This window comes from Dryas octopetala, chromosome 1 (genome assembly GCF_963921425.1).
Source record: "Dryas octopetala chromosome 1, drDryOcto1.1, whole genome shotgun sequence".
Classification (NCBI taxonomy): domain Eukaryota; kingdom Viridiplantae; phylum Streptophyta; class Magnoliopsida; order Rosales; family Rosaceae; genus Dryas; species Dryas octopetala.
Window position 1 is genome coordinate 11,898,089 of NC_141366.1, and position 12,022 is coordinate 11,910,110.

Sequence of the window (12,022 nt, forward strand, 5' to 3'; positions counted from 1 at the left end):
ACACTATAACTCAAAATAGGTCACAACACTATTACAGTGGAAAATGGGTCACAGCACTATTTGTGATCCAAAATAAATTTTAGATTACAAAAAATGGAGGTACCATAGTAGAAGGCCTAATAATTGTTTAGTAAAAAAAAGTGATTTGATTGACAGCTATATGGAAACGTCCAATTAGGGGTGCACTTCGGCAGGTTTAGTGGGTTAAATCAATTTGAATGAGCACCTATATTTTGATTTAAAGACCTCAATCCAATTCCATCGGTTTATAATGGGCTCAACCCAAACTCGCAGCTGGAGCCCATAAAATTGAGTTTGGGTTGTCCAAATTGATTGAATTGAACCCAACCCATGATAAAAAATTTCCAAAATCCCATACCATATTTTCAGATTCTCAAACATTGAGAAAATCTTCTTCTAAAAGCTAGCATTACATTACATTATTGCCTACAACAGAGGATTAGTACAAAGGGTTTCACTTGTCATAAGGGCCCAAGATGGGCCCTGAGCAAAATCAAACCCACAGTGGCACAATGTGATCACTCAACTTTAAACCTTTCACTTAAACTGATTTGCCCAAGAACTTTAGGGAGGGGTAACAAAACTATATTGTTACGTGGTGTAGTGTGATTCTTTAGAATTTCGGTTTGCACCAATAAATCCCAAATAATCCTTCGGTTATTCATAAAAATAAAATAAAAAATTATTCGGTTTTGATAATTTAATATTTTCTCTGTGAAGAATCAAATCAAAATTTATTTCATGATACTTTTAAGTTGAAATGACATTAGGGACAATGCAAAATACAACAAATTCGAATTGATATATGTAACCCATATTAGTGATTGGGTGCCTTGATGTAACCCACATGAGTTGAATTTGCAACCTTGGTCAAGGTCTTCAAATCATAAGCTAACCAACACCTTGATGTTTCTTGGTTGTAAAAGTAGCCCAAACACTTGCAATCCGAAGTGCACTTCTTACCACAATCACTCTCCTTTGTAGAAGATCCCCTGGTGTACTTGGTCATGAAGTGATCAACCCCCTCAACTTTGTAGTAGAGGAAGCTCTTTGGGTCACAAGAAGTAAGCTTCTCAGGCTCACAAGTCTTGCTCCAACCCAATAGTCCCTTAGACGAAGGGCAAGCAACGCATTGGTTGTCCTCACAAACCCCAAGTTTCCCACATCGCTCTGGCAATTGACACTCAGTTTCCCATACAGATTCTCTATCAAAAAGAGCGAAGGTCACTTCCCATGCACCCCAATCCACATTGTCATAGTATGTGTAAAGCTTGAGATTTCCATCAATTCCAAGCCTTAGCAATGTCAACGTGCTGTTGTATTTGGGTCTAGCTAGATTAAGATTTCCACCTGAGGAAGAGTTGGCCACTTGGTATTCTAAGGTTATGAACTTATGTCATAAGCATAACCCTCATCCGAATCTGGGGCGCAATTCAATGCCACATGGTCCAATGGGCCCTTAATGGTAATCAATTGAGAATAGAGGAAAGACTTTTGGGAGTTGTTGCTCTTGTAGTACAAAAACAATCCATTGGGTTCCATCACCAACTGTAAGGCCCATCTTTGTTTTCCTTCTCCGAGGCCCGGCTCACGAGCTTCGTAGCTGACCCGGTCCGTAGAGATTGACCCACCAACAGAGTGTCTGTTGGGTAGTCAAAGCTTTGCCAAACAAAGCTGCCCTTTGAGTCATAAAGCACCATGTTGCCAGTTGGAAGCAGTTTGAACCCTACCACACCTTTGTTGGCAGTGTTGGTTTGCCAAGCCACTCGGCCATCAGCATCGGCCAGGACAAGATTTCCATCAGTCCCAAATGTGAGGGTGGCATTTTCGCCAAAGGGGCTTCCCAAACTGGGCTTCCCAAACTCAACGCAAACCCATGCGTTAGGTTTGGGAAGCCTCATTGGTGAAAATGCCAAAGAGTGAAGGCATTAGGGGTGGTGTTGTAGAAGCCAAGTTGGAAAGGGGAGTTGAAGACACCAAAAAGCATACGATAATCTGCACGATATTCGACAATGTAAGGCCCAAATTCTCCCTCATTGACAAGAGTGAAAGTTCCATTGTCAGAAACTTGGGCTCGAGCAGTGAAAGCAAAGAGTGAGAAGAGGAATAGGGAAAGCAATGGCATGGTGAATATAGAGGAAGACATTTTGGAGAGCGTGGCTTAATTATGTAGTTAATTTGGTGCAAATGTTATATATTATTTGGAATTAATTGGATCTCATTTATTGGATGGTCTTCTTAAAATATATATGCACCGACTGTGTAGAGTGTAGAGTGTAGATTGTAGACGCCAACTTTAATTAATTAATGCCTTGCGCGCACAGCTCTCCACTTGTGTAAAGTCGTAAATGCATGAGCTGATATTATATTTAATTCTCTACCAAAGCATCAATGCATTTGATCGATCTGTATAACGTGCATTAAGGTATTTCGTTTTTATCTAGAAGACTAGATCCTCTACTGACTACTTGGATTTTTTCTTTTCATATTGCATATTCAATGTCCATTCAGATAAATGTTCGATTATCTCAATGAGGGAAGAAGGCTTGGAGTGTCGATCAATTGCGTTCATTACTTCAAAATTTGATAACTTGGGACTTTTTTTTTTCTTTTTTTTTTTCAGTGAGTGGTTAATTTGGAGAAGAACTACTGGATCAACAAATTAAAAGAAAGAGGGGAAAAAAAGATGTAAATATTTGGCTTTAATTAGAAGTGAACCCTTCTTATTTTTTTAAAGAAAAGATTACACTAAAAATGCATAAAAAACGAGTAATAGACACGAAGTCTAATATATTAATCTTCCATTAGGAATACATATGAGATAAACAATGAAAATTAAGCCCATTATATGAGGCAACTTGTTTGAAAAAGCTATGCCAATTTGCTTTTCTTTTTGTTGGTATCTTAATTAATTAAGATATACAAGTTGCATGAATATTTGTCCCCTTCTTTCTTTCGGAAACGAATGATAACAAAGTGTATGTTGAAGAAGCAATAATAAATTCATGTGAATATATTCTACTTAATTAATTGGTTTTTAGATAGACTAATCAGAAACCTTCAACAGAGATTAAAAGATTAATTAGCTAGGCAACATGTTGATCTTCGCTTGATCTTAGCTAAAAGCTTGTTGTGTGATGAGTGCATGACAAGGACTTCACATTCCTTGCTTAGGTCATGTACATCTGTACAAAGACTACACATAACTCATCTAATTCGCATAGTCGATCAATTCATTGCCCAATTTAATTCAATTATGTTTCTTGAGTTCTTCTGTACAATACCACCTTATATATATCTTATACGACTATATCTAATTAATTGTGATTATTATTATATATCTTACACTAGCTAGTAGTCCACAAACAGAAGCTGGAAAAGTGAATATTCAATAGATAGACGGTTCAAAAAATCCCTTACACTAATAGTCCACAAACAGAAGCTGAAAAAAATAGCCCGAAATCGAGTAAGAGTTGTTTTAGAAGGGAAATACGAATCATAATTTTCTACCATAGAAAATGCTTCAGAGTGTTTTGGCTACTAAATACTAATTGGATAAAAATGCTTCACCATAGCACAATTTTCCTTATAATAAAAAAGAGATCGATTCTGATAGTGTTATGAAGATGAGAATCACAAATTCACAATGTTATAAAGAACATCTCGTAATTAAAATCACAAGCCGGGGTCTTGCATGCTCGATTACTACAAGGTACAATGAAAAATATATATATAATTAATTAAAAATTAAAACAACAAAGTGATCAAGCCCATACTAGTAATTAGGTGACACAATTGAATGAGTGATGTATCCCATATTAATAGTTGGGTGCCTTGATGTAACCCACGTGAGTTGAGACTGTTGAGTTTGCAACCAACCCACTAGACCAACCATTATGCAATAAATATATATTTGTCCAATATTTCCCCTTGTTTATGATAAATAATAAGAATACAATACAAGGACCGGCCTAAGCCATTAGCCCCATTATTATAAGCTGCAATGAGAAATTTATACAACAATTAAGTGATCAAGCCCATATTAGAATTTTCAGGTGAGAAGTGATCAAACCCATATTAAACTAGTAATTCCGTGCCTTGATTCGATCATGTAACCCATACTAGTGATTGGGTGCCTTGATGTAACCCACATGAGTTGAATTTGCAACCTTGGTCAAGGTTTTCAAAACATAAGCTATCCAACACCTTGATGTGTCCTGATTGTAAAAGTAGCCCAAACACTTGCAATCCGAAGTGCACTTCTTACCACAATCACTCTCTTTTGTAGCAGCTCCTCTTGTGTACTTGCTCAAGAAGTGATCAACCCCTTCAACTTTGTAGTAGTGGAAGCTATTTGCAGCACAAGAAGTTAGCTTCTCAGGCTCACAAGTCTTGGTCCAACCCACTAGTCCCTTAGGCGATGGGCAAGCAACACATTGGTTGTCCTCACAAACCCCAAGTTTCCCACATCGCTCTGGCAATTGACACTCAGTTTCCGATGATGAATCTCTGTCAAAAAGAGTGAAGGTCACCTCCCAAGCACCCCAATCCACCTTGTCATAGTAAGTGTAGAGCTTCACATTTCCATCAATTCCAAGCCTAAGGAATGTCGACGTGCTGTTGTATTTGGGCCTTGCTAGAATGCGATTGTTGGTATTGTTGTTCACTAGATACTCCAAGGTTATGTCATAAGCATAACCTTCATCCGTATCTGGGGAAACATTCAATGTCACAAAGTCCAACGAGTCCGTAACAGTAACAAGCTGAGAGTAGAGCAATGGCTTTGGGGAGTTGTTGTTCTTGTAGTACAAGAATAATCCCTTGGGCTCCAACACCAAGCTGTAAGGCCCATCTTTGTTTTCTATCTCCGAGGCCCGGCTCACGAGCTTGTTTATCGCCCCGGCCCGAAGAGACTGGCCCACCAAGAGAGTGTCTGTGGGGTAGTCAAAGCTTTGCCATACAAAGCTGCCCTTTGAGTCATAAAGCACCAAGTTGCCAGTGGGAAGCAACTTGAAGCCCACCACACCTTTGTTGGTAGTGTTGGTTTGCCAAGCCACTCTGCCATCGGCATCCGCCAAGACAAGGTTGCCATCAGTTCCAAATGTGAGGGTGGCGTTTTCGCCAACTGGGTTGCCCCTGTTGGCCTCCCAAACCCACCGAAAGAGTGACTCGGAGCGCCTCAAACCCATGCGCAGAGCAAGAGTGAAGGCATTAGGGGTGGTGTTGTAGAAAGCAAGTTGGAAAGGGGATGCAAAGACACTAAGCATACGGTAAGATCCATCGTATTCTACAATGTAAGGGCCAAGTTCTCCTTCGTTGACAAACTTGAAAGTTTGATTTGCAGGAACTTGGGCTTGAGCAATGAAAGCAAAAACTGAGAAAAGGAATATGGAGAGCAATGGCATAGTGAATGTAGGGGAAGACATTTTGTTGGGTGGTTTAAGTTGAAGAGCTTAGGCTATGGAACCTCTATTTATTATGAACAAGGAGGGCCAATATAGTCATTGAACTAGGATGCTTATAATCGTTTTATATTGGTTTAGATCTGGATGTGGATCATGATTAGAGTGGTCTGTTCAAAATACTTATAAGGCTTATTTACATTGGCTTCGTAAGATACACTTGTTTTCACTTTGTCCCTTAAAATTTAAATTCTCTTAGTTTGCCACCTGAACTTCACACAATTATTGCAAAAGATCCTATGCCGTCAATTTTGTTAATTTTTCCGTTAAAATAGCTCATGTGTCATCTATATGGTATGAGTGAGACCCTTTTTTAATTATATAAGATCCAAGTAGACAAAAAAATAATAAAAAATAATTTTTAAACTAAAAAATAATAAGATCCATGTCAATTTTTTATAATTTTTTTTGTCCACATGGATCTTACATAACTAGAAAAGGGTATCATCCATACCATATAGGTGTCACATCAGCTTGTTTAACAAAAAATTGACAGAGTTGACAGCATAAGATCTTTTGCAATAACTGTGTGAAGTTCAGGTGACAAATTGAGAGGATTTAAGTTTCAGAGAACAAAGTAAAAAAAAGTGTATCTTACAGAGACAATGTATCAATAAGCCTACTTATAAAATAACATCATCGTGTTCTAAAATGGACATATTATTCTGTGGACACCAACTTTGACCAATGCGTGTTACAAAATGTGTGCTGACAGTAGATTTCCGTATGACTTGTACCATTCTGATACGTGATGCGGCTGTAGGAGAAAAATTTTATTTGAGTATTCTTTTATGTTTTTGCATGTGTCTATTTTTCTCATAACTTGCGTGATAAAAGAGATAAACACGTCGAACATATACCACCATCTTATGAAAATTAATCTCAAGACAGTGGTGCACTCTCTTCATCACTAAGTGATTGTTGTTTACTTGTTTCCCATTCCAGGTTGTTTTTTTAAATTTGGCCATGTTAGTAGTTTATTTTATGTTTGTATATATTCTTCCTACTTGTGCTCTAATATTCGTATATGTTTCTAAACATATCAATATATTTTTATATGAAATTAATTGTAAGTTGTATTTTAATTTGTTGAGATTTGCATCTTTAAAAAAGTAGATTATAATTCTATACTCAAAGCCTCGTGTTCAGATCTCTAGCTTTTTTTTTTTTTTTTTGGGTGTGGGAATCTCTTTCTTTCTAGATTGTTTGATTTAAAAAAAAAAAAAAAAAACTTTAAATTGTTCCCATCCAGCTGCGGCGGTGGGGTTCTTCATCTTTATCTAGTCAATGTTGGGTTCCCTCCTGATGATAGGATGTTCCTACAATGTCCTAAAGTTGTCGAATTCACAGAATTAATTTAAGGCCACCAAACCCTTCTTTTCTTGGCTTAATTCCTCCCCTAGTTTTTACCAGCCCACATGCAAAATACAAGCACTAGCAAACACCAGTAGATCACAATTATATATTTCACATTCGCGTGCATGTACAATGAACTTTCCGTACGACTGTACCACCATTCTGAATTCACATATATAATGTGCTCCAGCTACGCTCACTGATATGTGATATATATGTCAATTGAATTGTTTCCTGTCTTATGTATTAAAAGCTAAGCATATATGCATGCAATTCACAATGATAATTAGATTATATAGGTAATTAAAGAGACTCTTGATCTTATACATTGTAGAATGTACGTAGTTTGTGCACCACCCTCTTAATGATTAAATGATCAAGATATATATATAAACAGTTTATATTAAGTGAACTAAGAGGAGCACGTATGAGTACCATTGGATTTGACATATAAATATTGTCCACTATGATATAACTTATTAAAACTTATTAAAATTAAACAATAGTGAATCTACAAACTATTTTTCGCAGAGGTAAAATAATGAAGTATTCATATATATAGTTTTTTAAATTAGACAGTATTGGATCTACAAATTAACCTTCGAATATTGAGAAAAAAAAAATACCATTAAACTACAAGCTGGTCTGACTGTGGGCAGACCCTTCATCTTAGTGACTCAATATTGCAGGGATTCCTCCATGTTGCAGCCCTGAACTGCTTAGCTGTAGCCCAAATGATCCTACCTATATCCACCTGGCATATATGGCTTATCCATATATATTTAATTTATTGTGTAAATCAAATACCACAGCTGCTTCTAGTTCCTTTTGACTTTTTTTTTTAATTTTTTTAATTTTAAAGATAGCTCCTATTGATATAATATAACTTCTTCAAAGGAGAAACTTCCAGGAGAAATTTTCCAGAAATAGATATTTATTATATTGCAGATAGAATTTCAATAGGGTTAGACAAGTTTAAACGAAGATATTCTATTGCTGTCTGCTGATATGACTTAAAGGATAAGATGGCCCCACAATATCCAAAAGTTGTCCAATTCACTAAATCAAGGCCACCTACCCTTCCTTTCTTGACTTTTCAATTTTCATACCTTTCCTCGCATAAGGTATATCCATTTTTGCTCCCACTTATTTAGCCCCACAACAAAATACACTAGCAAACACCACTAGATGACAATTTCACATTGGCCTTTTCCTTCAACAAAGAGATCTAGATATTACATATTCTAGCCCATATAATATTAGTAATATATTAGGTGCCTTAATTGATGTAACTTAAGCGAGTGGAATTGGCGTAGATTCTAACTAGCCCAATATGCACATTAGTGATGGGTGCCTCGATGTAACACACATGAGTTAAATGGCAACACTTTGGTCAAGGTTTGCAAGTCATAAGCTATCCAACACCTTGATGTATCCTTGTTGTAAAACACTAAAACAGTAAAAGATACCCAAACGCTTGCTCTCCATTGTACACTTACCACAGTCATTCTCCTAAATTAATAGCCTCAATATGTCATGTCCTTCTGGACCAAGTTTAAAGAAGCATGGCCCAGAACAGGAATCTCAACACAAATACTTTTGGCACTTAATTTTTTTCTTAAGATTAAGCTTGTGGTTAATCACTTAATCCTTAATGTTTTTTGGGCTGAAGATTCTAAGACAAAGCAAAAAATTAATATAAAAGCCAATACAAAAGTAAACACCCGGTACGTGACCACCCCACCGACAGAAGCCCAAATTGATAAATAGTTAAATACCCAACTAGGTATGTTTGAAGAAACTTAAATAGAAATGTGAGCACCAATTATAGTGGTTTTGATGTTTTTTTATATGAATGGCTTTGACCCTTTGGTCTACAGCCCTTTATCATGGGGTCCTGGGAAATTGTACCAGTTACAGCTATTCAGGGTCGGGCCTGAATCTAAACGTCATCAAGAAACAAGCAAAAAAACCTAAAAGAGAAACAATGCATGCGAAATACAACAAAACCAAGACATCACGTACCCATATTGTTAGTGATTACTTAGGTGCCTTGATGTAACCCACGTGAGTGGAATTTGCAACTTTGGTCAAGGTCTTCAATTCATAAGCTATCCAACACCTTGATGTATCTTGGTTGTAAAAGTAGCCCAAACACTTGCAGTCTGAAGTACACTTGTTACCACAAGCAATCTCCTTGGTAGCAGTTCCCGTAGTGTACTTGCTCATGAAATGATCAACCCCTTCAACTTTTTAGTAGACAATGCTCTTTGGGTCACAAGTAGTTAGCTTCTTCTCTGCAGGCTCACAACTCTCGCTCCAACCCAATAGTCCCTTAGACGAAGGGCAAGCAACACATTGGTTGTCCTTACAAACCCCAAAGTTGCCACATCGTTCTGGCAATTGACACTCACTTTCCCATGAAGATCTATCAAAAAGAGTGAAAGTAACTGTTGATGCAAATTTCCGTAAGAAAGTTACAACAACTTAGGGGTGATGACTTGGCTGATCCGAAGCCTTGCTGGATGATGACGTGTATGTCGATTGAGATCTTCCTGTAGACAAACACAAGATCAAAGGAGATGGACCGGTGTGGTATCAGCCAAACACGCTCCGATGATGAAGTCAGTGATATGTGTTTGGTGGTGTTTGAATAAAAGTGAGGAAGAACAGGGGATGAACTTGGGAGAATGGGAAGAATAAGGCAAATGTTCTGGGTTTTCTCAGCAAGTTGGGTGTATTTGTGTGGACTTATGTGAGCCAATTGCCAACCATTTCCTTTGTGCATATAAGTTGGTTTATATAGACAAGGGAAGGTGTGGAGAGTAAGTTACCTGCATGTGATTGAGTGGCTGAGAGAGATCCACGCGTTCGGTCATAACTAGTAGCATGCACAGCTACTCACCTCCTTTGCATTCAATGCTGCATTGAATGCAAGGATGGAAGATCAGGTGGAATGCCCCAATAGTCATGGCTGTGAGCTGGAATGTCTTATCTGTCAGAGAGTCACGTCAGGTGCACTTGAGTATGGCGGTTCGTCCCAACGTGATCTTCTTTAGGATGGCGGTGGGAGGCCGAGCCGATCCGAACACATGTCCTCACGTGTAGACGTGAAACCCATGTGTGATCGGATCGGATCGGATTTAGACAAGTCGGCCAAGCCGATCAGGTAGGTAGTGCAGTGATCCCCTCAAGTGAAATCCAGCCGCAACTAGGATTTGAGATGATGATCACCAAAGCCGAGCCGATCCGAACTAGGAATGGAATGGACTGAGTTGATGTGGTGATGTGGAGATCCATGTCTGATCGTGATCGGTCATTGGTCCGGACCGAGCCGAACCAATGGTTGAGATGATCAGGGGGTGACAAGATTGTCAAAGCACGTCTGATCGTGATCGGTCATTGGTCCGGGCCGAGCCGAACCAATGGTTGAAATGATCAGGTGGTGACAAGATTGTCGAAGCACGTCTGATCGTGATCGGTCATTGGGCCGGGCCGAGCCGAACCAATGGTTGAGATGATCAGGTGGTGACAAGATTGTCGAAGCACGTCTGATCGTGATCGGTCATTGGGCCGGGCCGAGCCGAACCAATGGTCGAGGTGTGACTGGAGAAAAATGATCTCCAGATCCGAGCCGAACTAATGGTGCCGAAAAAGATGATCTCTCGAATTCCTAGTGGATCTCAATGTCGGTTCGGATCGGATATGGGTAACCCGGAGGTAAGAGCCGATCTCAGATGTACATGTTGGCATTTGCTGAGCTAAGATGATGACACAGATGGCTGGGTCTGACCAAGTTGACTATCAAAGAGTCTGAGCAAAAATGGGACCTGGTGTGCCACGTGTTGGTCTGTGTTTGGTCATTGAATCCATGTGGATTTATCCACAAACAGTAACCTCCCATGCATTCCAATACACCTTGTCATAGTAAGTGTAAAGCCTAATATTGCCATCAATTCCAAGCCTAAGGAATGTCAACGTGGTATTGTATTTGGGTCTTGATAGAATTTGACCACCAAAGTTTAGTCGATAAGCATAATCTTCATCATACTCCGAGGAACAATCCAACGTGGCGTTGTCCCACGAGCCCTTTTCAAAAGTAAAAAATTTTGAGTAGACTAATGGCTTTGGAGACTTGTTACTCTTGTAGTACATAACAAATCCTTTGGGCTGTAAGGCCCATCTTTGTTTTCTTTCTCTGAGGCCCGGCTCACAAGCTTGCTTACTCCCCCGGCCCGTAGAGACTGGCCCACCAACAAAGTGTCTGTGGGGTAGTCAAAGCTTTGCCAAACATAGTTGCCCTTTGAGTCATAAAGCACCATGTTGCCGGTTGGAAGGACCTGAAAGCCTACCACCCCTTTATTGGCAGTGTTGGTTTGCCAAGCCACTCGGCCATCAGCCTCGGCCAAGACAAGGTTGCCATCAGTCCCAAATGTGAGGGTGGTGGCATTTTCGCCAACCGGGTTTCCCCGGTTGGCCTCCCAAACCCAATGGAAGAGTGATTCGGAGCTAGCGCAGCAAACCCATGCGGAGGGCAAGAGTGAAGTCATTGGGGGTGGTGTTGTAGAAGCCAAGTTGAAAAGGAGCGCTAAAGGGCCAAAGCATACGATAGCCTGCATCATACTCTACAATGTAAGGCCCAAACTCTCCTTCATTGACGAGTTTGAAAGTTTCATTTTGGGGAACTTGGGCTTGAGCAGTGAAACTGAAAGCAAAGAGTGAGAAAAGGATTAAAAGAGTGGGCAATGACATGGTGAATGCAGTGGAAGACATTGCATGTGTCATGTGTGTGTGTTAGACCAAGAGGTCTTAGAGGAAAATAAATTCAAACTCCCGGATGTTAATTTTTATGAAAGGTAGTGTTATTAGGGTAGCAAGTGTTCACTAGAAATGTAGTGTTAGTTTTTAGAAGACCAATGGTGCAGACTTTGTATTTTTAGAAGTTCGGGAGATTATCCTATAAATTTTTAAAGAATCCAGAGTATTTTAATTTTTTAAAAATAAATTTGGACTTCTTAAATTTTTTGGAAACTCTCAAAGGACAAATTGATAATTTGACTCCATAGTAAATTATTATTAGTCAAGACGAGTCCGTAAGAATTTTTAGTGTATTTTTCTGAGTCCGGAACTATTTTTAATTAATTTTCAAAATTTGTAAAAATAGGAAAAGAGAAATAAAAAAA

At 38.9% G+C, this 12,022-nt stretch overlaps 1 protein-coding gene and 2 pseudogenes across 1 annotated transcript; all 3 read right to left on the reverse strand.

Annotated features, from left to right (window-relative positions):
• Window positions 1–838: 838 nt before the first annotated feature.
• Window positions 839–2,167, reverse strand: LOC147297898 (EP1-like glycoprotein 3 pseudogene; annotated as a pseudogene).
• A 1,792-nt stretch (window positions 2,168–3,959) lies between these two features.
• Window positions 3,960–5,447, reverse strand: LOC147297899 (epidermis-specific secreted glycoprotein EP1-like). Its single transcript, XM_086228724.1, has one exon. It carries the CDS (start codon window positions 5,445–5,447, stop codon window positions 4,143–4,145), a length of 1,305 nt encoding a protein of 434 aa, XP_086084850.1. The 3' UTR covers window positions 3,960–4,142.
• A 3,432-nt stretch (window positions 5,448–8,879) lies between these two features.
• LOC147297900 (EP1-like glycoprotein 3) lies at window positions 8,880–11,612 on the reverse strand (annotated as a pseudogene).
• Between the last annotated feature and the right edge of the window lie 410 nt (window positions 11,613–12,022).

Coding starts and splice junctions, on each gene's coding strand:
- LOC147297899 (XM_086228724.1), bottom strand. CDS start 5,447: ATGTCTTCCCCTACATTCACTATGCCATTGCTCTCCATATTCCTTTTC.